Here is a 27,940-nt window from a genome sequence, read left to right as displayed (position 1 = left end):
TAAATTAAATCATTAAAAACAAAATTAAATCTTTAAAAACAAAAATAAATCTTTGTGCAAAATACTCATGATTAACTTAAGGACAGAAATTAGTGTGGAAAAATTAATTTAATTTAACGGCAGATGGTAACCAAGCCTTAATGTTTTTCATTTAATGTTGGATAAATTACGTTATGTTGCAAATAAATTTTATGCTAGAAGATTGGCCACACTTTTGATTGGTTATATACTATTTTGTTCTTCGCTCACATGGTAATTATCAAGTAATACATTTTTTATCTTTTAGAGTAAATGGTTTTTTTAAGAATGTAAAGTATGGCTGCACTGATTGTTACATAAAAATTGGATTTGCTCTGTGAAGTGCTAGTGAAGCTTAACCTACAGGTTGTAATAGTTTTAATAACAACATGCACAAAACTGTGTTCTGTTAAATAAGTGTGTTTGTTTTTTTATATACATGGAAGTGATGTATCCATAGTTTAGTTTGGGCACACCATGAGCGTGAGAGTTTGAAAGTCAACTTAGGGTCTGGGGGCGAAAATTTGACGGTTTTTTGGCTAAAATCACATTCTTTTAAGCGAATTAAAACGTGTATTACTTAAGATCCTATAAACAAAGTCACTAATTTAACGTGTTTAACATGGCATGTTACTACAAGGTTTATATGACAGACATGTAGTTAGAGTTAGTAACGATCTTCATGCTAACACTTCAAGCTCTGCCATATTTTGTTGGATTATGATCAAGATGGTACCATTTTATGATCAAACTGGTACCTATTGGTACTTTGCCACAGGAAGCCTGACACCCCTCCAACTGAACTACTAGGGAGTGCACACCCACGCAAGCTAATAAAATTGCCGGAACACGAGGGAAATTCTACCACAGCTTCTCCTTACATATGAACTACAGTATTCCTTTGTCTGTTATATATATAAAAAATCACAATAATTTTAAGACATTACAGTCTTTTTCAGGAATACTTGAGTAGGCGTGCAATGATTTGCATGTGCAAATCAAGTAACATGTGCGATGTAAAACGCACATGCAAAGGATGTTATGCGTCGGATACAGGCTCCGAGGTAATCCTTTTTCCGGTAGAAAAGTTGGGGACGCTTGGATTTCTTTTTTAAAATTGTCGGATAAAAATAACACTTGTGGCATAAAGAAAAAACTCAATTAAATTCGGACCTGCTATGGTTTTCAATTGTTGTGTCAAATAAAGAAATTATCTACAATTAAATCCATGATAAAATGTCTGTTTCGTCTGTAAGTGCAGTTTTGCAGACTTGCTTTATCTGTGCTCCGTCGGATAACGAAGACCAATGACGAAGGGGCTAGGCAAAAGGGATTTATGTCTACGTAGTTCTTTTAACTAAGTCAGGAGTCGGTGAATGATTAAAAGGACCATGACTTTTCAATAATTCTGAGATTTAAAAGTGTCCGACCAAGACGAAAATCTAAACGTTCGTAACGAGCTACGGACATGTTTGACCGAACTGGAAATGTGGCAGACATTTTGTCTGACGAGTCTCCAAAAATTACTTTGAGGACTGCCATTGCATGCTACAAAATGGATTTTTAGGTTGATTTTCAAAACTCAATACTTATTTTTCAGACCTGCGATTAATCACACCTGAAACGATTAAGGCGTGTGCCAAGGCGTGCGCGTGTAATCTCACGCCTCTCCTGAAAAAGACCAACATTAGCCTGCCAAAAAGAGTTTATTCAAACTTAATATGATTTCTTATACGCTGTTAAATGATTACAGTAATGTTATTTTTCTTTTATGGATTAAATAAGAAAACCTTTTCTTACCCACTTTTTACTAATTTGGGCACTTAGTTTGGGCACCCAAACCAGGATACTGACGTCTAAAACCCTCTGGATACGCCACTGCATCATCTTACCTTTGCGTTTTCTTTGTCATACTTTTTAGATAATAAAAAAATGGATGATGAATACATTCATCCTACATCCACTTTGCAGCAAACACCACTTTTGACAACATTTCAACCAGTTGCACCTGCATCTGTTGCAGTATCACAAATAACGCCATCCAATTATTTGACTAAATCGCTTGCCTCAACTACGGGTAAGTTGAATAATGTATGTCATTGACGGAAATTAAGTGTGCGCAAGTTCAATTAAACTCACTGGAAAATTTTATGAATAAAGGTAGGCGCTGAACAGGAATTAAAACGAAATGGTGATTCCTATGATAGATAGTTGTTTCATTGACAATGTAAAAGTGATAACATAACTAAGATTGTTCAATATATTTTTTATATAAACAAGAAGCCCTGGGGGCTCTAAGAATTTCCGCTCGCTACCAAAATATTTGATGACAACCTGCTAATTTGTTGTGTTATCATGCCAAACATTCGAAGAGGTTTGGTGCATGAAGCTCTGAAGATAAAGCACACAAGTGACATTATATCTTACAGCAAACGCAAACAAAACGAAACGTGTCATAATAAACTCACATTTTAAAAGAAATTGCTAACAAAAAATACAGCCTATCATTAATGGTTGAAAGTCTTGCGATTGAAACGTTTATGGTCTTAACGGCATTTACTTGACAAAAAATCAAAATTTTGATGTGACCATTATGTTCAGCATACTTTTTTTGTTAACTTTGCCAATTTTTGTTAGAAATGAAGTAGTTCTAATTTTTGGCCCAATTTTGGCCTAAAATGTCATTTAAGATGGCAAAAAAACAAAATCATGATGTCACCATTATGTCCAGCATACTTTTTTTGTTAACTGTGCCAAATTTTGTCAAAAACAAATACCAATTTTGGCCTGAAACGTCATTTAGACGACTTCCCAGTACTTAGGGAGCTTGGGTACGAAGTTTAAATCTGTGACATTGCAATTGACCATTTGGGACAGGGTTAGTTAGTTAGTCAGTTATAGCAATACTATCCTCTTCTCAGAGGAACGTGAAATCCCAGGGTCGATTTTTTATCAAAAAATGCTCAGAAAGAAAAAAAACGACGGTTTTAAAGAATTTCCTACGCCTTCGGGCGCGGAAATTCAATAAATATATTTTTAAAAAAAAATTAACAATTTTAGATCATTTTAAATGTTAAATTTTGGATGTTTAGTTTAATTATAACAACTTAATGTTAAAGGCCTGAACAGACGGAACAATTTTGCAGATCAATTTTCAAAATAAAATATTGAACTAAAATTGTGTATATACTTTTAAAAAATAATAGAATGGTAATACTCAAATGACGTAAAAAACACAAATCAATATTCGAAAATTGATGCAATAAAATCAAACTGGTTTGATTTTATTAAATCAATTTTTCGTTGAAGCAATATTATTTCAAAGAAATCGCCATCTGCTCACTTCCTTTCGAAACTCACGCTCGGATTTTCATTCATTTTAAATGTTTTTATGCACGTAAAAGAGAGTTAATAGTAGTAGAAATTGTGATGCGTTTTTTTAGTTGATTTAAATTTGTTTTTCTTTATAAACTACTGTTAAATAAAGGATTAAATAAATAAAAGTAAATAAAGATAGAAAAACGCGACTGAAAATTATGTCATTTTAAATTATCTGACATTTTTTTATTACCAACAAAATTTAGATCGTACCAAAATTCGCCAATTTTAATTCGTTCAGAATTGTATATTATATGCTCCCTTTCATTTCTGTGATGGAGCCAATCTTTCACCCCTACAGTTCTTTTTTTCTAAATTTTACTTCATGTAAAACTGTTTACCTGATGTTGTGATAAATTAAATTCAGATGTTTCTTTATATTGTATCGTGCATGTATACAAAAATATTAAATTTATTTAAGAATTGAATAATTATCGACCAAAAATTTTTGCGTGTATTTTTTTTAACAATATTCCGACATATAATAATTTTTGAAAATTGATCTACAAAATTGTTCCGTCTATTCAGGCCTTAAAGCACTGATATATGACATTAGTATTCTTTTACCTGATTTATATTAATAAAAGAGTACTACTTGTGACGTTTAGTGTTGGAAACATAAATGAGGGTGCGACAGCAGTTAAAAGACCCTAGCCCAGCCCTGTCAAATAATTAGTGCACCCCTGAGAATTGAATAGTGTCAAAATATGTTTGACAATAACTATTTCAAAGTGGAAAAAAGGCTAAATTTCTAATTTTTAAGATACATATTTAAGATAAATGTTATTTGTTTAATAATGTTTGAGGTTATAACTTATTTGAGAGTGAGAGGTAAAAGCTGTAATATCTTTGCACTTAAAAAATGGTACTTAATGTATAGCATAGAAATGTTTGATGTATTTTTGCCAACTTCAGTAATTTTATTGTTATATGCCATCTTTCAAGTAAGTATACCATGGCAACATTTCAAAATAATTTTGTTTGGTAAATCCAACCCTCTCGATGTGCTTCTAGACTGAAGTAACTTATGAATCCTCATCACTACACCACTAATCTAACTCTCATGGCTAAAACGTGTCTTAACGGTTGAAGAGAATTAGGTTCCAAGGATTTTTAATTCATGTCACTGGTTTCATAAGCTCGCCATACTATGTCACCAGGTTTTTAGGTCTATCGATAAGGGAAGAGTGATTGCTTTTACTCATGCAAAAACTCACCCAATTCTGAGAAATGAGAAACTAACTGAGCCATTAATTGCTCCCCCAATTCCACAAAAAATTTGTCTGGCTGAGCAAAATTAATTATCTTATATGTAAATCAATGTTATATTTCTTATTATTTGGAGTAAAAAATAACCAAAATATAAAAAAGACAAGATTAGGTAAAATTTAGCTAAAATTTATAAAATTTATAAACTTATTCTATTGCTTGCCCATTCTAAATTAATGTAACCTTGCAATGTATTACTCTGGTTTTATTTTCTTATTGATAGGCTTGGGTTTTGCTTCACAGGCTGCAGGTAATGTGATAAATTGATGGCCTCCCTAAAATCTGGAACCATTGCCATGCTTTACTCTGTCTAGAATACATTTTCTGATAAGTTGGAGAAAGATTCCACTTTGCGTTTATCAACAATCTCCTGCTATTAGCAATAAATTTGTAACGTCAGTTTCACTACGAATGATCACCTCCAGAACTATTGTGATTGTTGTCTTTTCATGATGTTCATAGCAGATAAACTGTAATTTTTTCCATGAGCATTTTTTTTTTGTAAATAATTACTTATTGCCTGAATTTGTACGGGTGGTGCAGAACAATATAATTCTAAACATTGTAGGTGTTATTCAGCCAGATGTTTTACCAGCAGTGATGCCAAAAAATCTGGTTCCAAGCAAGCCTATTGCAGTACAACCTGTTCTTTATCCTGGTGTGGAGCGGTCATTGAATCGAACAGTATCAAGTCAAGGTAGTACCTTCTTGTAAAATGTGTCTATTATAAAGTTATGGTGTATTCAGGGACTAATAGGGTAAGTTGGCTGAAAATTAAAAAAAAAATGTTCAAAAAATTCAATTTAAACTAACCTATAATTTCTTTGTTGTGTTTTTGAGCTATTTATGTTTATTGTTAATTGACTAATTTTAGAACCAATACAACAAAGACTTATTGAAACATATTCCAAGAAATTACTAATTACTAATGATTTAAATACCTTCAAAACATTGTATTTAACAAGCTAACGAAACACAATAAAGTTTGCAAAGATGTTGTTTTAAAGCCAAGCCATATGGAATGTAGTAATAGATACAATTACCTTCCCTAGTGCTTATTAAATTACATGTTGTATAAGACACTAAAATTTATTTAATTGAATGCTGTTCCTTTTTGCTTCTAAGTATAATTATTTTTATAACAACACTAAGATTGGTTCATGTATTAGAACTATTATCACTTAGTTGTTGATTTTTCACATAATTATTTAGGCTTACACAAAGGGGTCATTTATGCCTTCTCACAATATTCACCATTTGTAAGTATCCCTGCACCCGCCACTGCAAATTTATCCCATGTTGTTGGTGAAAATGACAACAGCAATCTTGGCCCTGAAGATGTTGCAGAAGTGCGACAGATGACAAGTGCCGCAGCAGCAGCATCACTACATGAGCATACACCTCGTTTAAATTGCGGTAATGTATTGCGTAGTCTCTTTATCTTTGAATATATTGAATTGTTCTGTGTTTTTTATGCCTTATTGCTAACTATTATTTAGGCAAGTGCCAGAATGGTGGTGAACTGCGCCTATCTGAATTATCTGAGAAGCTTAATTCTATTCATGTACCTGATGGTTTTTGTCTTGTTGGTGCAAAATCACCTATGTTGCCAGGAATAACGTTAGTGACAGTTGTCGACCGGAGGTACTTACCAGGAGATCCCAACACTATAACGATGTTAGGATTTAGTGGTAGGTAATGTTTTACAGTACAGTCTGAATGTAATCTAGCGTGTACACGCTAATATCACACCTTTGCGTGGAGGACGGCAGTCGTTTGTCTTTTGTTATAATTAAATCTCTTGAGGGTTTTGCGAGTTTATATTTGCGTGTTAAAAAACAATGCGCTCGCGAAGAAATATCAGAGCAATTATATTTCTTGCAATAGTGAGATGCATTGTGTAAATGTATTGATAAGCTATTCCCGTAAGTATTAGCATGAAGTAATTAAATAATAAAAATCTTTCGCGAAGTTTCATAATACATTGCGCAAGAATGTATTGTTGATTAAATTACTTGAAAAGATTCCAGCGAGTGTAATTTAAGAAACATATGAGAAGCATTGTTCACAACTATTAAATGACTCACACGTTTTTTTTATTAAAAGAATACAACTACGGTTTATTTTTGTAAAACAAATGGTGTATATTCTGAAATACTTGCATACTTTTTTATTGTCGCTTTTCGTTAATAAGCTTTTATAATGCGTTCTTAAAAAACATTTCTATCACCGCTTTTTGTTTTTAAACTTTTAAAATGCAATCTAAAAAGGCATGTCTATCGCCGCAGACAAATTTAACTTTTCTAGACAAATGACATTTCGTAAAAATACAATGGTGTCCATGACGAAAAAGTTTATCGAAGTAACTTTATATTAAAATACTATTTCTAATTTAACTCTGATGACTAATTTTGTAATGGAACGCAAACAACTAAACTTTCATATTTAATTACTACAATTAAAAATTTGTAAAGAGTTTGCGCAAAATAGACTGCTAAAATTGATCTTGCAACCTATTCTGATTAAACAATCAATCGCGTGGAGTCATTGTTTATCAGCGAGGCAATTATTTTCTTAATAAAAAACAAAAGTTATCGCAATGTTATTGTTCTGTGTAACTATTCATGCGAGTTTCGCGTCCGCGGTAGATTACATTCAGACTGTACTGAAGTCAATAAGTAATGCTAGGATTTTTTAAAACAAGATTTTTGATGCACACAAGTAACTTCAGATAATGTACTGAAGTTCTTAGAATTATAAAAGACTTCATTATAAAAATTTCACATTCCTATTATCCTAGAACTAGACATAGCATTTCTGCAATGCATGAAATTGAAAGGCTTTATGGTAAAGTTTTTTCCCCAGCTGTGAGATGTGTAATATACTAAGTCACACGGTGCGGGTATACATGGTGAAACAAAGTGGTAAAATTAAAAAAATTAAAAAGTGTTATGGAATTTGAATTATTTGTTTACTTTTCTTTGTTTGTTTACTAATTTTTTAGAATCTGGTCCAAGTAAAATAGTTGTCTCTTTACAGTAGATTTTAAACTTTTTATTGCTTTTTTTAGTACCTTTTAATGAATTCTGTTTTAGCTTGCTTTGCTATACAAACCCCTGTGTAAAATGAGTGGATTGTGTGCACTTTTAGAAAATTTTGATTTCCAAGTATGATTTGATTTTTAAGTGTTTCTAAAAAAAACAGAAGAAGTTAACATTAATATTTATTTTGCATTCAAAACTTGTCTGCAAGTGTTCCCTTTGACGTCACTATGGCAGCTACATAATGCTTTAATTGTTATTCTTGTTTTTAAATTTAGTTGTTTGTGTACTATACAGGTTGAGAATTGTTGTTTTGACTAAGCTAAAAAAAAAAGCATAACAATATTGAAACATGTCTAATATCAAACACCAGTCCTGATCATTATAGCAAAAAACGTTGTTGTTTATTTGGTTTGGTCAAAAAACCCAACAAATATGCAGAATGAAAAAACTTTAGCAAAAAAAATAATATTTTTGTTACTATTTTTTTTAAGTAGCAGAAAACTTTAGCCGTCCAAAGATGCCAGTTAAACCTACAAACTAAAACTGACACTATTAAAATTCATAAAAAGATTTTATGGACGTCTGGGTGACTTTTTTGCCATCGAATAAGCTAGAAAAATAAAATTATATATTTTTATTTTGGCCTTACAACACAGGAAAACATACACAAGAATATTCTTAATTTTTTTGGATTTTTAAGCATATTATTATATCGTATTTACGCCTCTCGTTTGAATTCTGATGGAGCATTATAAGGCTTTGTAAGTGCCAACAACCACATAAAAACTCAATTCCACTCTAATTTGTGTACTTATACAATACATTTTGCCATTCACTGTAGAAATGACCTTAATCCATTTGCTGAATCCCTTTTTCATTGTTATGGAAATTTTAGATCAAAAATATATCTGTTTTTCAAGATTGAAGTAATTCTTTAAGTTGGCACTATTTTGATATTTTTTCAAATTGTTATATGAAAAGTCATTTGATTTTTACAAAAAATTCACAATTAGCGTATTAAGTATTTTGCAATTATGCAAAACATAGAATTTAAGGCATTACTTTTTTGTAAACAGTACCATTATTAACATCAAGTTAATCATTCTACTCTTTAAATATGTGATTGTTTTAAGGAAACTGTATTGGTTGTGGTGCTACTGGTTTCAGATATTTCACTGAATACTCTACCCACATCAACTTAAAACTTGCAACCCAACCCAAGAAACAAAAACACTTGAAATATTATATTGCCAAGAATCAAGATGGAAAATTTGGCAGGGGTCCTCTTATACCTTGGAAAGGAACAGGTAATATACACTTACACATTAAGAAAGCATGTATAGTTTTTTGTTTATTTTTTACATGTATTTTTACCTAGAAACTAGAAAACGAAGTGTTCCGGCGCATAATCTTCACCTACTTGGCCGAACACCTGCAGTTGTACCATCTATTACTATTGCTTCACAAGGTGCATTTCCATATTGCATTAGTTTGTGTTATTTTTATTTGGTATCCCTGTCTCTGAAATAATGACTTTATTTTATTTAAAATGATAGCTGAATTGCTACTTTGTGCAGGTTGAGGAATATTCATGCATATATTTCCTGTTGGTTCTTCAGTATTGTTTTTAATATTATGTTTTTTTATAGAACTTTACCAACCTCCTATTATTGTTTCAACTGATATTACATCTGATCGCGAACCTGTACTCAAAAAAGTTAAATTGATGTTGGACGAAGAACAGAAAATCACTGATGCAAACACCTCAGTTAAAATGAGCATAGGATCTGATCCACAAGGTAACAATGACAACGTTAGACAAACTTTTTAGACTCTGTATAAAAATAATTACATTTCTTGTTATATTCAATCAGCGTCTCTGGTCAACTAAACAGTTTTTTTTTTCATAGATAGATTGATAGATTTTTGATCAAAAGTTGTTGTTTTTTATTATTTTTTATGTGAGAGATTTGCAGTAGCTAGCAATCCTTGATAATATATAGTGACTCTATGCTATAACGTTCTTTTTAAATTTAGATGTTGAAACTGAAGAGAATGATGATGATCACACAACAGAGGCTGATGCCGATTTAGCATTCAAGTTACCAGTCTCCTCAATTTGTGGTGTTCGGCCAGTACTCTTACTGTGTCAGCACAACCCATGTAAACTTCCAACCTCTGTAAATGACATCATTATTAGTGACTTGCTTGTGGACTGTTTTGAGTGGCCAGATACATTTATGCATGGTACAGCTAACACATCCAATGTAGAGTCCTGCAATGCTAATGCAGTCACCACTCAAAACCACAGTAATGTTGAACAAAGTGCAGCCAACATGTTGGTTAATATGGGATGGAATTCATCTGCAGATCCACCTGATCAGTCTATTAGTGTTAAGGACAGTGATTTAGTGGTGCAAATAAAGAAAGAAGCAAACGTGCAAAATAGAGATCATTCTGGCTCATCCTTAACTTTGCAAGCTGCCATCATACTTACAACTCAACATTTGTGCAGCCTCGATGATACCAGTATTAGTAAGGAGCATATTGAATTAATGCTAAGCAAAGCTAAGATAGAAATTCATGGTTCTATGAACCAAGGGCATTCTATCGGAAAATACTTAATTCAAAATCCCTTGCAACTTTCTCTTATGGTTAATCTGCAATGTAGTGCATCAAATGGTAGAGTGAAGGCCATCACTTCTACTAACTCTTTCCAAAATGGATTTTATAAAGCATTACGATGGATTCATGATACATTCTACATGTCAGCAGTTTCCAACAAAAAACTGTTGATTCCAAATTTTGTTATTATTTTATCTACCCCACCGAATGGACCAACAGAATTTGGGGTGTTGGTTACAGGAATAAGTCATGCAAAAATTATTGCAGAATGTCTTGGTATCAATCACATCATGCAATCTATAAATAACAGGCCACAAAATGCCAGACTTCAGTTTGAAACTGATTTAATGAGATTAAAAAAGCAATTTCACCAAACATCCGAAGCTTTGAACTTGTTAATAACAATGTTTGAAGATGCCCGTGAGAATATGGTGTATGTTCCTTTTAATGCATATGCTGGAATGAGAATCAGACATTCTCAAGCACAAGAATACAAGCCAACGGTAGCTCCTATCTCTGCGGTACCACCTCATACCAAAGGAATCTTTGCAAACCAGTACGCCATGGCCAATCAGCTTCTTTCACAAGTGCGCAACATTGCTGAAAATCCAGAAATCCTTGATTTGACATCGTACTTAAAAGTGGAAATTCTCATTGTTGTACCTCCAACAATATCGCTGTATTATTTGACAGTAAAACGTCTTTGTGAATCTGGAGTACTTAACTATTTGGGTTTGGAGACGGAGGATGTCAGTAGTAATTTCAAAGTCGGGGGAAAATATGTAATTACATACAGCGATTGGCCAGAATCAGTTAGCCGTTGGAAGAGTTTTGTGCACAATTGTCAATCTTCTCATGATACCTTGTTTTTGTTAATCTTTGATCAAGCTCAGCGCTACAGTTTACCACAAGGTATGCCAGATGTTTTGCCCAATTTAAAAGAGGTATTTGAATCACCCAATGTGCTTCCGGTTTTTGTAACAGCTGTTCCTTATATGTTCCAAACAAGAAAATCCTTCATTGATCCTGATAATGAAGTTTATTGGACAGATGCCAGAAGAACATCAGGTATGTCAATGCTGTACTGCACCCAGGCTTACTCCTCCTCTATAAATTACTTGTGTCATGCCATTTCATTTGTGCCCTGAGTAACCCCTTCTCTATAAGTCTCTTTTGGATTACTAACCAACGTGCATAACGTTTTCCGTGTAGTTAAATATTAAGAAAACAAAGTTTAAACTTCCTCATTATTAATCTGTTTTATACTTCTGAATGTTACACTATGGTAATCAAATTTTCTGTCAGCTAAAGTCTATTGTGTATTGTGTCTTTTTTATTCAGCTGTTATGAAAAACATGGACGAAAAATGCATTATGATCAATGATCAAGACATGATCTATTTTGGCACAAAAGAATTCTGTGAGTCTACCCGTTGGAATCAGCAGTATGCGTTAATACGCCATGAAGAAACCTTTGATATAGCTGTACCTAAAGCTAACAGGTTGGCTTAAAGTCTGCAGAGTATTTTTCGTTAATATTATAACCCCCTTCTTTTTGCCTTAAACGTTGCATGGTTAAATGATACTCAAAGCATTAATTGACTTTAGGCTAAATGACATCAGTTACAGTGTTGTTCAAGGCTTTGTTCTCCTGCGCTTATACCAGGCGTCACTAATGGTTGCAGGTGGTATCAAGCCTGCAGAGCCATACGCAGTGATGTCTATTATTCGCATGGTAAACGATGTTGTTGAGTCACCTTTACGAAATCCGGACGGCAGTGGATACATGTTAATGATTCGTATTCCAAGCAAGTATATGGGGAAATATTTTCACGAGGTCTTGCTGAAAACCAGAAACAGGTATTTTTACTATATTTCACCAATGCGTAAATGTATTAATCGGCCATTGTGTGGGTTTAGAAGACATTAGGTGCATATGCAGTTTGGTTGAGAGGTACATGTGAATTACAATGTTTAGTTTGGGATTTGAATATCGTTTTGATGTAATATACGACGATGGAGATCAGGAACTTCAGATTGGTGACTTCTTTTTGGATCGAATGAGAATGTGGAGGCGAAAAAGAGGTTAGAATTTTTTCATTTATTTTAAATGTTTAGTCATTATTTTGGCTTTTAGAGTGACAAAAATTTCTCGTCTTTTGCACTAGGCTGGAAGGAAGAAAGTGCTAGCAAGTGGAAACCTCAGTGCTTAGAAGATTTGTTGGATTTACCCTGCATACTTATTCTGTCGGGTGAAGACAGAGCAGGAGAAACTTTTCCAAGGTTTATAAACATCGATATTTACTTTGTATTAAATGAAGCTTGCTTTACACACTGAGTTCCGTCCTTGAGATTTTAAGAAATCTGCCATTGTTAAAAAGGAAATGTAAAAAGCGTTTTTTGTTATATCTTTTTCATTAAATATTTCATAAAATTTTCAAATAATTGACTGAAACTATTTTAAAAATATTTTGAGAATTAATCCTGTTTTGCGATTATTTTTTTAGGTCGTTAAAATATGCAGACTTTAACGTATTTAACCACAGCAGTTTTCATCGTTCCACCATTGAATCTGAGATTGGTTCTGTCGCTTGCTACTTGAGCGTCAATGCAGGTACACATTTGGCTATATCAGGCAAGCCGGTGGTGATGAATAATTTACGAACAGGTGTAGGAACAACTTATTTATCACAGAGGAGAATGCATCTATTAAAAGGTTTGTGGTAGTTTTTCTTCTTCTTCTTGTTGTAGTTTTTTATATGTATATTTTTATCAGTTAGCTGCATTTCTCGCTATTTTTTTCGAGATTTTTAATGTTCTTTAATGTTAGAAATTTTTCTTGGGGACGTGTATGGCATTATACACCTCGCAGTGTTATGCTTGTTGTATAAATGCTTGTGATATAAATGTAGAAATTATTGCAGGCTGTCAGTTAATGATTTATTAGTAATTATCAATAGATGACTTGCTATTGCAGGAAAATAAAGGAATTCAATTGGATAATAATTATTTTTAGAAGATCTGATTGGTTAAAAAACTATTTGCTTGCCCAAAAAATGTAAACAAAGCCTATAGCAAGTCATCTATAGACAGTAAGATGTTTAAAGGTACTGTCCGATTAAAAAACAATATCTTTTCTTTTGTTTTATTAAGTATCAAAAATAACGAAGATTGCACTCTTAAACAACAAAGATTTATCCAATACTTAGCACCATCGTTTGTTTGTTTTGATCTTGCTGCACTAGCCTACCATCTTCACGAACTTTCGAACGCGGCAAAAGGACTGGGTCAATTCATTATTCAGCACATTTTTGCTTGTGACGTAGTTACCTGGCTTCTTATTAGGCGAACCCCCCCCCCCCGACTTGCGCATCGAACGACTAAATGTTTACAGTTGACTCTCTCTATCTCGAACTCGCAAGGGACCAGAAAATTTGTTCGAGATAGAGAAAGTTCGAGATAGAGAAAAATTGACAAAAATTGGATTTTTTCGTAAAAAACGTATTTTTAACCTTCAGTGTATCGGGAATTGATAGAGGTCAATGAGAGATGTTAAAATGTTAATATTCAATGCACAAGACTTCTTTTAAAATAAATACATAAAATAAATTTACAGCTTCATTTAAAGAAATCGGTTATGTCTTTTTGTTTAAGTGATGCCACTCTGTCTTCATTATACATTTTTCGAATTTGGAGATAAGCATTTGCATTTCATTGCCTTTTTCGCAACACATTGCTAGATCTTTCAAAATATCAATACTACACTCGACTTTTGATCTTGATGGTTTTTCGACAACTATATCAAATGAATCATCCTCCATGTCACTGCCATCGTCTTCAGCTTCGTCGTCCTGAGATTTCCGAAATTCATCAATGATATCCTCATTAGAGATTTGAGGGGCGGTTGCGATAACCTCATCATCCAAGGTCACAAGATCATTAGCACTGAGATCATTTGGTACCAATGATGGATTAGCCTCTCTTAAATCATCCAAACTTTCTTGAAGATCTTTAAATGGGTCATCCGAATCAGCAATAGCATCCTGTTGTCCTGTAGAAGAGATTCCAGATTTCTTAAAACAATTGATGATGGTTTGTTTAGTTACAGCCTCCCAAGAATCAGCCAGCATCTTCATTCCGCTTAAAATTGAAATCTTTAGCAAAGGTTTGTTGTTCTCCAAAGCACTGCACAGCAAACGTACAACTCTCCTTCGGTAATGCGCTTTTAAACTTCGTATGACACCTTGGTCCATCGGTTGCAACACAGACGTTGTGTTAGGGGGCAAAAAAACGAGATGAATGTTTGTTAAGTTCGAGATCGATGGGTGTGCTGGACAGTTGTCGATTATAAGAACGATTTTTCTTCCGTCTACACGAAACTTTTGGTCCAGTTTCCGGACCCAGTTTTCAAATATTTCACTATCCATCCAACTTTTCTTTTGTGATGTGTATTGGCAAGGGAGATGTTTGATGTTATTAAAGCAGCGAGGTTTTTTTGATTTGCCAATGACGAACATTGGCAACTTTTCTCCAGTAGCACTTGCTGCGGCCATTCCAGTGAATCTCAACTTGCTCTTCTTCCCCCCAGAACACTTTTCTCCTTTGAGGTGGTATGTTTTCTCGGGAAGACATTGGTAAAACAAACCAAATTCGTCTGCGTTGAAAGTGTCCTCCAATTTGTAATTCGACAGAATGGTTGGGAGCGTGGTTTCGTTCCAGGAGCTTGTCATTTGATTTGTAACTGACTTACATTCACCACCGATAACTTTCAAGGAAATGCTGTGCCTGAAAAAGTAAATAAATAAAAATGTTTCGTGTAAAGCAGCCCTTAATATTAATCGAACATAACACAATCGAACATAAATTTTAAGATTGGTTCGATTCAATTCTTATCTGTTTACAAATTATATTGTTGAACACGTGGAGTGTAGTAGAATCTGTAATGAACAATATGGCTATAATTTTACTGGGACAAGAAATTGAATTAACTGAAAATATGCCACTCGTCGTTTTGTCTTCCACTGACATTACATCTTACATAAAAGGGTACCATGTTTACAAAAGTTTATGGACATCAGTCCAACAAGAAAAACTACAAGGAGAAATGGAACCTCACAACCCTGTCGACAAATACGCTGTAGCCGTTAAAAAAGATGGGAAACTAGTCGGACATTTGCCGTTAGGAGAAAATGGAAAGTTTGCTAAAACCATATTTTATTTTCTCCGTGCTGATCAATTTGGGAGATGTGATATAACTGTTACTGGAAAGGCAGTTAATCTTGGAGATGGTGATGGAATGCAGGTTCCCTGTGTTCTAAGCTTATCCGGGCAAAAGTCAATGGTAGAGATTTTGAAAAAACAGAAGCTGTAATTTTAGTGTTTGATATGTAATCACGTTGTTTTTATACACGAAATGAAAATTATAACTATGTTATTTACCTTTTTTTCCATTTGTCCAGCCAACCATCGGAAGCCTTGAAACTTGAACAATCAAAGTTTGCAAAACTGAGTGCCTTTTCTTTTATCAAATTGCCATCGATCGGAATGTTTTGGCTTCTTTGAACAGTAAACCATTTGAAAACAGCCTTGTCTATCTGCTCATAATCACAGCCTCGAACCTTTTTCGAACCAGACGCGGTTTTTTGTTCTTCCAAGCTTTGTAGGATCTTATGTTTTTTTTTCATCCAAGTTGAAATTGTATTTTTGGGGATCCCGTATTTTTCTGCTGCCTCCTTGTTTGACATTCCTTTCTCGATTTCCCGAATTATTTGACATTTTTGAATTAAAGAAACGTTATTGAGTTTTCTTTTTAAAGCCGACAAAACCTTCTTGAGGTGAAGAACCTCAAGAAGGTTTCTGGTTCAAAACACTGTAAACAATGTTTTGTGAGTGACTTTAGAATTCGAACGTCAAACATTTTCGTTCGAAAATGGAACATTTTAATTCGATTTTTAGTGTAAATAGGTTCTTAAATCCGGAAAAGTTCGAGATAGAGAGAGAAACAGTCAGACGGGACCGAGATTTTGGTTCGAGATAGAGAGGTATTCGAGATAGAGAGGTTCGAGATAAAGAGAGGAAAATAGCTTAGAGCCTACACAAATGTCCAAGGGACCGAGACTTTGGTTCGAGATAGAGAGATGTTCGAGATAGAGGGTAGTCGAGATAGAGAGAGTCAACTGTATTTATAATTTTTTTCCTTTGTTTAAAAAAGTTCTTCATGAAGATAGCAATGAATGAAAATATTTCGCAGGTTCTAGGATTTCAATTCAAGCCGGAAAGAACAGCGAATGATGAGCTAGTTCCGACTTTTCAAGACGTAGACGAACATAACATTGGAAACCTTGTTGCTCCTACTCCTAAATGTGAGAGGATGCCCTCTGAAGTGTAGAATGTTTTTGCTGTCACGAGACAGACTCTCAGTCTTTTTCAGGAATATTTGAGTAGGTGTGCGATGATTCGCACGTGTAAATCAAGTAACGCGTTCGATGTAAAACGCACGTGCAAAGAATGTTATGGCTGCGATACGGGCTCCGAGGTTATTTTTGTTGCGCATTCATTTTGCGGTAGAAAAGTGGGGGACGTTTTAAATCGTGAACCCCAAACACGATGATCGAGCGTCTACTGGTATAGCGACTCTCTCAATCTTAACTTCCTTTTCTACATGTCCGAAATAGTATGCATGACTATACTGTCATTTTTATATTTATTGTTGAATTTCCGCGCCCGAAGGCGTAGGAAATTCTTTAAAACCGTCGTTTTTTTCTTTTGGAGCATTTTTTGAGAAAAAATCGACCCTGGGATTTCACGTTGACGGACACAGATGCAAACTTCGTACCCAAGCTCCTTAACTACTGGGAAGTTTAGTATTGACGCTTCAGGCCAAAATTGGTATTTGTTTTCGACAAAATTTGGCACAGTTAACAAAAAAAGTATGCTGAACATAATGGTGACATAATAATTTTGATTTTTGTCACCTAAATGTCATTTTAGGCCAAAATTGGTCCAAAAATTAGAACTACTTTATTTTCAACAAAATTTGGAACAGTTAACAAATAAAGTATGCTGAACATGATGGTGACATCAAAATTTTGATTTCTTCTTACCTAAATGTCATTTCAGGCCAAAATTGGTCCAAAAATTAAGACTACTTTATTTTTAACAAAATTTGGCACAGTAAACAAATAAAGTATGCTGAACATGATGGTGACATCAAAATTTTGATTTTTTGCCACCTTAAATGTCATTTTAGGCCAAAATTGGTCCAAAAATTAAAACTACTTTATTTTTGACAAATTTTGGCACAATTAACAAAAAAAGTATGGTGAACATGATGGTGACATCAAAATATTGTTTTTTGCCACCTTAAATGTCATTTTAGGCCAAAATTGGTCCAAAAATTAAGACTACTTCATTTTCAACAAAAATTGGCACAGTTAACAAATAAAGTATGCTGAAAATGATGATGGTACAAAAGTTTGATTTTTTGTAACCTAAATGTCATTTCAGGTCAAAATTTATATAAAAATTAAAATGTTTTATTTTCGACAAAAATTGACACAGTTAATAAAAAAAGTAATTCAAAATTTTGAAAGTTAGTCAAAATTTTAATTTTTTGTCAACTAATGCCGTTTAAGACCATAAACGTTTCAATCGCAAGACTCTCAACCATGAATGATAAGCTGTATTTTTTGTTAGCAATCTCTTTTAAAATGTGAGTTTATTATGACACGCTTCGTTTTGTTTGCGTTTGTTGTAAGATATAATGTCACTGGTGTGCTTTATCTTCGGAGGTTCATGCACCAAACCCCTTCGAATGTTTGGCACAATAACACAACGAATTAGCAGGTTTTCATCAAATATTTTCGTAGCGCGCGGAAATTCTTAGAGCCCCCAGGGCTTCTTGTTTATTTTTCACAAGCAAATAGGCAAAAATATGCTTTGTTTTCAAATTAAAAAAAATCGTTATCCACGTGGCTTAAATAAAACTTCAAAATTCATTCAAAAAGTTCAGCTACACTTTAACAAAATTTTTACAGAAAAAAATTTATACCGCCCGTGGGTTTCGGTTTTACAGGCATAAAGAAAAAATCCATTAAATTCGGACCTGCTATGGTTTCCAATTATTTTGTCAAATGAAGAAATTATCTACAATTAAATCCATGATAAAATGTCTATTCCGCCTGTAAGTACAGTTTTGCAGACTTGCTTCATCCGTGCTCCGTCGGCGTTCACCTCCGCATTAGTTAAGAACCGCATGGCTGGATTTCTTGTGTAAGACCTGGTTACCAACGACGAAGGGGCCAGGCAAAAGAGATTTATGTCTACGTAGTTCTTTTAACTAAGTCAGGAGTCGGTGAATTAGCTAGGATGGTCAGGTTGGCTATGAATAGGCTTGCTCGTGGATTAAAAGGACCAGGACTATTCAATAATTTCTGAGATCTAAAAGTGTCCGACTAATACGGAAATCTATCGGACGTTTTGTCTGACGACTGTCCAAAAATTATTTCGAGGGCTGCCATCGCACGCTACAAAATGGATTTTATAGGTTGATTTTGAAAACTCAATATTTATTTTTCAGGCGTGCGATTAATCACACGCCTGAAACGATTTAGGCGTGTGCCAAGGCGTGCGCGGCGATCGCACGCCTCTCCTGAAAAAGACTGGACTCTATTAAATATTTTCAATTACATGGTATAAAAGTTTCTACTCCTTTATGAGTAATTCTTAGATGCGAGTGTGATTGAGTAATATTGTAATATTTTTCAGATAAAAAATGTATTACGGAACACGAAGAATTCCGAGCGGTGGTTTTATTGACGCTGTGAACATCTTTGGTGGCACTCCATGACAGAGAGTTTCGAACGACCACCTAGTTACCAGCCCCCACTCACCTCCTTAACATCCTTTTCTTTCCTCCGTTCAGATATTTCTCTGACTTTTGGTTTTTCCTTATACGGAAGATTTTTTTTTGGATCCTTAAGCAGCGAAAAAAAAATTTTATCCTGTTTTTTTCGACTGTTGTTAGTGCAATTCACAACAGCGCACCACGACATTATTCTGCCTCTCAACCTTACTGAATGTGCGATCTGAGTCTAATCTCTCTGTGGCGGGACATCTAGTGAAGAGGAAACTAATTCTTAATTATTGATTGGTTGTCTTTAGAGTAGCTGAAACAACTATGCAACCCTAAGGCTAAAGTCATATTGAACTTCAAGTTTTATTAGCGAAAGCTTCTTACTTAGGTTCGTACAGAATTAGCACAGTGTGTGTTTACCTTAAGGTCTAGACACATCTCTCGCCTTCGATTTTTTAATTCCATATGAATAATTCATAAAAAGCGGTCTTTCACAATTCAGGGGGTAAAATTACCAAAATTTTTAAACATATAAAATATCAGCCCTGGCCCACGTTTTATCTATTTTGGTCAGTTCGGCGCGCTCCAGGTAAATACGTCACACGCGACATATTATTTCAGCCTCGCTTTAGTGCCTATCATCCGCCATCCATATAAACAATCGAAGCGAGAGACCGCATGCTTTTTTTGTAAACAAAAATGAGATATTGTTCAGTTGGTGTTAGGAAAGAAAACAAATAATTATTTAATTATTTTATAGAAATTAGTTCCAAATAAGAATTTTTTGTCAAAATTTTAGTTGATTTTTAATCGGACAGTACCTTTAAGATAGACCTATAAAAATAAGAAATGTTTTTGTCCGTTGTTATTAATAACTCGACAGGTTTATTATGAATTGCAAGATAGCTGAGTTTTGAGGCGAAGATTGATAATATTTGTACAGTATCTTGCTAGTGTTGAAAACAAAGAAGATTGCAGTAATATGCAGTTGATGTGTTATAGTAGAGTATTCTAAGACCTGCACGCCACTAATGGCAAAATGTTATTTGTCTTTCCGTTTCAGTGTATTCGGCGACCCCTGTCAATCACTGCGGGTTGGTGTGAATTGTTCGGCCAAGAACGCTGTAATCATTTTTGATCAGTTTGAGTGCTTTTAAATGTCCTGTAGACTTGTAGATGTCTCAATGTCCTTTGCTGTAGAAGGGTCTGTGTCCTTGCGGTTTGAAAAAAGGTGTGGTCACTATTGTGAAAGAAAAGCCAACATTAAAATACTGTTTTACAATTTTTGTACTTTTTGGATTAAGCTTTATTTATTTCTGATTTATTTTTTTTCTCTGATTTTTTAAAATTTTAAATTAATTTTACGTGGAGTTGTTTTCTTGCAATTTTTTTGGTGTTGATTGATGCTTTGTTCGAATATAGCTCAACTGGATTCGCTATTTTGCTTTTTCTGCACAATTTTCGCAAAAAATGTCCACGAAACTAAATTTCACATTATTGTCCAAACAATAAACATTCCGAAGAATCAGTTCTTATCTTGAAAGTTTAAATTTGTCGTAATATAATATTGACCGCGTTTCCTTTCTACAGCAAGGTTCTTTAAAATATCTACAAGCTGTTTGTATATAATGGTTAAGGTTAAGATTTTTTTTGCGTGTTTAAGGTTTATGTTACATTATGCATTTTTTGTACTGTCGAGTATTTGTATTTAAGACGCATCCATGGAAATACTTTTAAAACTTTTTGACAATGCGGATCCTCTCTTTCGTCTGTAATCAGTTGATAAAAATTCAAACCTTAGTTTTTGAAAAAAACTGTCAATTTTGAAATTAGTTTTCAATTTTAGTTTGGTTTGAATTTAAAAAGTCTAAAAATATGAAATTTGAAGAAAGAACCAGTATAAAAATATATTTTTATATTCTGTATTGGCAAGCCAGTCTGAAAAGTCCGAAGGAAGCTTTGGTTCCAGTTTTCTATGGATGAAGCGTCATAGCTACTTGTTTTGTAAATATTGCAAAAAAGTCTGATAAAACAAACTAAAGAGAGGAACTCGAAATTCTGCGCAAATTTGACAAAAAATGTGCAATTTAGAAACTAGGTTTGGCGAAAACGGGAAATTAATCTAGGAAGATTTTTCCATTTTTAAAAGTATCAATAAAAAGAAACAGGGAAAATTGCCCGAAAGTAGAAGTTGTGGAAGTTTCTTGAAGCTAATATACGTACCTTCATTTAGATCAATCATTGGAAAAAGTCGAAAAAGCCGACCCAAGCAAAACTGATCCAGATGGTTGGCATTCAAAAGAAAATTCTGGTAGGTCACTTTTTGAATAGCATATAGAAAATGATCGTCAATATCAATAAGAAGCGAGCCTAGCTACGTGTGTTGTCCCTTTAGTATTACAAGCTTAGTTATGTTATCACATTCGCAGTATTTCTCTCTACCCTCTTGTTTCGCAATTTATTTGCAGAGAAATGCGAAGCTTGTTTAAGCAAAGATCATGTGAAGCATCATGCAGACACCAGCACTCACTTTTCATCCAAGTACCCTCTGCCTATCCTTCTCGTGTCGAAACCTTTATGGCAGTTGTTACAATCCGAAAGTGGAACCACCCCTACGTTGGTGCACTTAAATTCTGATCCGAACACACGATGGGTTCGAAGCGACAGACCGATTTTAACTACGTCTAAGCCAGATCGCATGTCCAGACACTACCGTCGATGGACGGACGCACGACCTGTACGGCGAGTATTGACCACCCCAGGGCCGACTTCTTCTCCACCATCACCTAGTGGTATGTATTTTCTCCATTCTTTTTCCTTCTTTCATAGGAACGGCAAACTCTAAATCTTTTTCGTTTCATTTAGAAGAAAAAAGTGATGAAGATCTCAGAAGATTGTTTACTGTGGGTCGGGGGTATCACGGAAGTGACAAAAATTTGTCTGGTTAGCAAATATTAATTATGCTCAAATATATTTTAATCTAGAGAAATTATAGTACCATTAGCATTTTTAGTTTGGTTTGCTTTTTAAACAACTTTATATTGAGACTGTCTATCTTTATGTCATATATTTTAACAGCAAAAGGTTCTGAAGAGCAGATTGATCACGAAGATAAAGATAACGAAGATTCAGACAAAGATAAATACCACCCAAGGTGTTTGCTTCTCTCAGGACCACCGCAGGTGTGTAGCTAGTAAAAATATTGTAAGCTTTGTGTGCTTTTCTTTCATGTGAAGTTTGCCTTGTTTTTTGTCAGGCCGGGAAGACTGGTGCATACTTGCACTTCGCTCAACTTCTACATCGCATGCTGGTTCGATTAAAACGAGTGGATGTGTATGATAACCGAATCTCCTACACAGCTAATCAGCAAACACGCGAATTATCTGTCCTTGAAATATTACGTTCAACGAAATTCGTTCCCGGTTTTTTAGACACCAAATACGATGTTTTTAGTTTACCTCATGTTTGTACTATTGAAGATGAAATGGAAGAACAAGTTTTATCTCGAGCAAAAGATGAGGGCAGCGTTGATGCTCTTGTGATTTTAGCTAAAACCGCTGCATACGACACGTTCCATCACTGCGACATGTGTCGCTTTTATCGTGAAGGAATTGCAAATAATGCTTCGCAAGTGTCAACCTATCAATTGGATAATGTGGGAAGTGATCACAGGTCTGTCAATCTTCTTGTGGTCATACCTCCTATCCACACTAAGCATTTCATCTTCGAGGAAGGCAGTACGAACATAACCAATGTGGTTTTTTCCCAATATAACGAGCCCTTTATTCCAACTGAAGATTCAACTGTGCTTACTGGGTGTTGTGTTAAAACACCCATATTGATGCTAAGTTCATCAGGAGACGAGGAAGGTAGGTTTGGTATATGCGATTTATAACGACTTGCATACATTCAGATTTTATAGCTATCCTGGCCTTTGTTTTTAATCAGGTTTGCTCAATCTGTTTCATACCATGGAAGAAACCGACCATCTTCACATAACGTTTATACGCTCAGCTGAAATGCAACAATATAAAAAGAATTGGCCTAATCATGTCTTCTTTGTGCTGCCGGACGATTTCGATGAAAGCAGCGATGCAGCTGTCAAAAATATCATGCAGGTGTGTTTTTTTGAAATTCGACCTCACTTTACTTTCTAGCTGTAATCAGTGAACTGGAAATTAAGGAAAAGGGCTGTTTTCTCTTTTTGCGAAGATTCGAAAATAAGGATTCTGCCAGTTTGAAATTTCGTACGAAAATTAATTTCTCAAAATAGTAGGGAAATTAGCAACAATTTCAAAAATATAACAAAGATTTCTTCTCGAATAAACATCTTTTTTAAACTTCAGCTACCAGTCGTTCGCTTGTCCTTTATATACTGCATTTCTGAGGTCTCGCTACTGTGGTGCCATTTTGCGCAGAGACACACGACGGCTGTATACTTTATAAGTTCTGCAGTCCATATTTTAATAAGAAACGTACCTTTTGGGTTCATCCTGGATGTTTCTTAACATCATTTTTCCCCTCAAAATGCTTTTAAGGAAGTATTCTTTAAATATACTAATTTTCTTTTTTAATACTAATTTTCTTTTTTAATTTTGTAAAAATTTCACGAGTAAGCAGTTGAAAGTATGTATAACCTTCACCGCCTGTTCCTTTAAGTCTTGTTTCTTATAAAAAACACGTGTATATGTTGTAGCAATGTAAACCAGGATGAAGAAATAACAAGATTTTTGTAACATCGTCTTTGCTGGCGTTTTTTAGAGCTTCGCCACGCAAAATTACAAGAATGAAGTAAAACGATTAAAAAATGAAGGTAGCAGTGATGCAGTATGGCCGTTCGTTCTCATGATGAATGATAATTTGGTTATGTGGCAAAAGCTTGGAAAACAAGTAGCACCAGACAGGTATAAAACACATTTTTCTGCCACACTTTCAAGAAATTACAACATCAATCAAATACTTATTAAAATAACTGTCGCGCTGTCCCACCACGATTTCAACATACTCTGCAACTTTCATCGCGTATGCTTTGACCATTTCCATTTAACTTATATCACAACTTGGACTCATTACCAACATATAGTATAGATATTAAAACGCTGATTAAGAAATGTATAGGATCATATGCTTTTGACAAACGGTTGCAGAGATATTAGGGTTTAAATTGCAGAGATATTGGGGTCCTTTCATGACTTCATCAACTCGTTCATTCCGAAACGGATTCGGGGACCCAGGTTTGAGAACTTACCCAATTTGTTCTTAGGTTTTTCCTAGTTACTCATGCGGTGAAAAACGACTAACGTCACCACCTCGTAATGGCTTTATATATTGATGTTATTAACGTTGTGCTGTAACGTCAAAAAATTTAATATTTGAACTTTCTCGGCGACACTCAATATAAATGCACACATGTCAAAATTGCACCTCACATACACACTGGCTTATTGTATTTTTATAAGAAGATTGCGTATGCGTAGATCAAAAGTTAAAGCGCCTTTTGCGGCTAGGCCCCAAGCTCTATTGCATAGAAATGAGATTTTGTTATTCCAAGCTAAATTCGAAGTTTTGCTGCAGGTTCGCATGTTCTAAATAGGGATCACTGTCCAAAAGAACTTCCTAATTCTGACGCAAATATAAGATGACTTTAAAATGAATTTGCTTATATTTTATTCGATATAGTAGTAGCGACTCTGAAGAAGAAGAGGAAGTCGAAGAAAAGAAAGGGCGTCGAAATTCCGACTCTGTAATGTCACCACTGCGAGACACCTCATCTTTGCTTGAACTACTTTTATCGCTTGAATCCAACAAGAGTATATCTGAAGTCGGTTTGATTGGCGTGCGTCCATGGAGTTCTGGTCAAGAAGAATCTAACCTGCCATCTTTTTTGCGTACGTTCGTCCACTCGTGTGTGTTTCTCAATGTGAAGGTAACAGGGAATATTTCGCTCTCAACTCACGTGTATTCCGGAGAGGAGATAGATTTCCAGTTAAAATTGATTCGCCACAATATCCCTTTTGGACGACTTGAACAGTTCAGTTTTATGGCAAAAGTAACCACTCGTACGACTTGGAGGGGTGCGGATAACTTCAACTCAAGCCCTTCGTCTCGATTGGTCGTGCCGCCAGATATGGAGACAATGAAAGTAATCAAGGCAAACGCACATTTAGTTTTGCAAACGTATCTGTCCATGTCTGGTGACACTTTGTTTCCCTTGGCTGTCGATAATCCAGATTTACCTGTTCTTGTGATTGGTGGATATTTGGACTTAGGCAAGCACGTGAATGTTTGTGTATTGCATGGAAAGGATGACATAGAGAGAGAGCCTTCTCCTTTGAAGTGCATGCTTAACAAAACGTACGCAGGACTTGTAATATATAACTGCTCGAAAAGTCTTCCTAAGACTTTCCTGCAGCAATTTACCTTTGTGAAGGAGTCGCAAATGGTATTTGTGTGTAGGGAACGGTACGAACTTCGTGAGGAAGCCATGAGGTTAGATTTAGAAGAAAGATGGAGAATTCGTTTGCGCGATGAATATCAAACTGCTACAACGTCAGAAGACAGTCAGAAAGCATTTTATTTCTTAACCGGCTCTTACATATGAGTAAGTTTGTCTGTACTCTAATATAGTTTATTTTTTGCATGTTGGAAATTTTTAGAACAATGTGCTTTGCATGGAGAACTTACTTTATTCTAGGAAATTACCGAAGTACAAAATTAACGCGAATTTTCCTTAGTAAAGAAAAAAAAATTAGTATCATTCTAAAACGCTTACCCTGCTAATGTGATTAAGACAGGCTAGAGAGCAGCTTATATTGTAGACATTGCGAAGAAAATAAGAGAAACTGGTCAACGAGCCTATTTTTTTAAAAAAAGATAAAATTTTGCTTTCTTGATTTTCTGTTTCACGTTATTTTAATGCTTTTTAGAAGTAAGTCAAGCTAAATCCCGTTAATGAAATTTTTTTTAAGTTATAGACATTCGCGTTAATTTCTTCATGCTAATTTTGTGATCGTTAACTTTATGAAGCATGACACATACCTTATAGTATGTATCATGATTCATAAAGTTGATGCAAAACAATTTCAGAAGAAAGTCGCAAGTTAGCCTTCATTAAAGAACACGTGTGATATTTGAGAGGAAAAAATTGGTTCACAAAAAAAATTTCTTATTTTTCTGATTAATGCCAGATACATTAATTTTTTCTTCTTCGCTGTGAAAATGTGTTAAATTATCAGTGAAGGTTTTGCGATTCTTTTTTTATATTTTAAAATGTTAATTAAATCGATTGAAATAAATTTGTAGCGATAGTTAAATTCAATAAATTAAGACCACCGGGGGATCACGAGGTACCACGCTCACTCTCTTTTAAAAAAATGGTCGTTCGCTCGTCATGTAATTATTGTTTTAGCGAAAAAAGAATGGTGGCTCTGAAGTGCACAAAAATAATTTTCAGATACACAATTTCAATAAATACACAAACATACCAAAGACATAACTGCGATTACACACAAAGATAATCAAAAGCGCAAAAATGATGGAACTTCACTGGTCTGTCCTTGTGGAAATGGGTGTACATTATTGGCGTCGATACACTAATAACCTGTGCTCAGGGAGGCATTATATTTTTTAGGGCGCTTTGGTTCAAATTGATTTGTGTCGAAAAAAAGAAAACGACTATTAAAATCAATTTGTTATCGCAATTGCACATTGTTTTTTACACATCATTTTTCTGCCGTTTCAAGTAACCAAACAAACATTTACAAAATCATTGGGGGTAGGTAGCTTTAGCTGATCGCATACGTAGTCAAAATATTCAATGAAAACGACCTCTTCCTCACTATGTGTGTCGTGATATTCAGCGATATTATCTCTCATCATAGCAATATCTACATCACTGATTATAATTCCATCTCCGCTAAATTCATGAGTGGAAAATTGATTAAAGATGTTCCGGTCCACCACACACTTCAGCTGACTTAAATTTTCGAATGTAGTGCTATTTCACTGTTTCTTACTCGAAACTATTTCAGACTGAATCTAGGGTCCAAAAACAGACTTTCATTTACCATATCTTTAAGAAATCGATCATGAATCCGCTTTTTAAATGCCAAAAGTCGGACCATAAAGTTACGTTGGTGTACTGAATGTTTTAAAAGTAGTTACCATTTGTTAACCAATTTGAAGTCGATCATGACTGTGTTTGCTGGGTGTTTGTTATACCTCTTCAATTTCTTAAAAACTACTTCTTTGTTTCTTTGCACTTTTGCGCAGCATTGAGCTTCGAGCCTTTCCACTTTCTTAAAGATAATCCGAGTTTTCACTTTACCTAAACTCTGCGCTGGCTTATTCAAAACAACTTTCTCACCACAGAAAGTACAACAGTTCTGTTCAGGAGAGAGCACGATTCCGCACTTGCAACAAAACACTATTTTACATTATATCCCATGAAATCCGGTCGCTGATTTTATGTCAGTCAAATATTGTCGGTAGACGAAACGACATTTTTGCTTACTTTAGATTTTGCGTTTTTTGATTACTTTTGCATATATTTTTTTAAAATTTGCGCATCCTAGAAATTTGTGTATCCAAATATTTTTGTACACTTCTCAGCCACAATATTTTTTTCAGAATTCTTCTTGTTATAAAAATTGCGTTGTATAAACTTCAATATTATTAGCTTGTAAATAGCTTTTTTTTATTTTGTACATTTTTATTTCATTAAGGATGAAGTAAACACGTCTTAATTTTAGAAA

The 27,940-nt window shown here is 34.5% G+C and overlaps 1 protein-coding gene across 4 annotated transcripts; it reads left to right on the top strand.

Annotated features, from left to right (window-relative positions):
- Window positions 1-298: 298 nt before the first annotated feature.
- LOC130656051 (GREB1-like protein) lies at window positions 299-27,940 on the top strand. 4 transcript variants are annotated; one of them, XM_057458887.1, is made up of 23 exons: window positions 299-384; window positions 1,940-2,095; window positions 4,889-4,915; window positions 5,234-5,362; window positions 5,878-6,081; window positions 6,165-6,356; window positions 8,843-9,016; window positions 9,088-9,177; window positions 9,359-9,508; window positions 9,747-11,402; window positions 11,676-11,835; window positions 11,942-12,193; window positions 12,312-12,418; window positions 12,502-12,616; window positions 12,841-13,049; window positions 21,421-21,498; window positions 21,656-21,979; window positions 22,053-22,130; window positions 22,266-22,369; window positions 22,444-23,056; window positions 23,136-23,305; window positions 23,949-24,091; window positions 24,867-27,940. In XM_057458887.1, the coding sequence occupies exons 2-23, from the start codon at window positions 1,951-1,953 to the stop codon at window positions 25,786-25,788; spliced, it is 6,042 nt and encodes a 2,013-aa protein (XP_057314870.1). In that variant the 5' UTR covers window positions 299-384; window positions 1,940-1,950; the 3' UTR covers window positions 25,789-27,940. The 4 variants fall into 4 exon arrangements, with proteins under 4 accessions (XP_057314870.1, XP_057314871.1, XP_057314869.1 ...); XM_057458888.1 differs by lacking the exon at window positions 299-384 and having other exon boundaries at window positions 1,182-2,095; window positions 24,870-27,940; XM_057458886.1 differs by lacking the exon at window positions 299-384 and having other exon boundaries at window positions 1,184-2,095.

The sequence above is a fragment of the Hydractinia symbiolongicarpus genome, chromosome 8, assembly GCF_029227915.1.
Source record: "Hydractinia symbiolongicarpus strain clone_291-10 chromosome 8, HSymV2.1, whole genome shotgun sequence".
NCBI lineage: Eukaryota > Metazoa > Cnidaria > Hydrozoa > Anthoathecata > Hydractiniidae > Hydractinia > Hydractinia symbiolongicarpus.
Note: the sequence above shows the minus strand (reverse complement) of the source record. Positions and strands in the feature narration are given on the sequence as shown.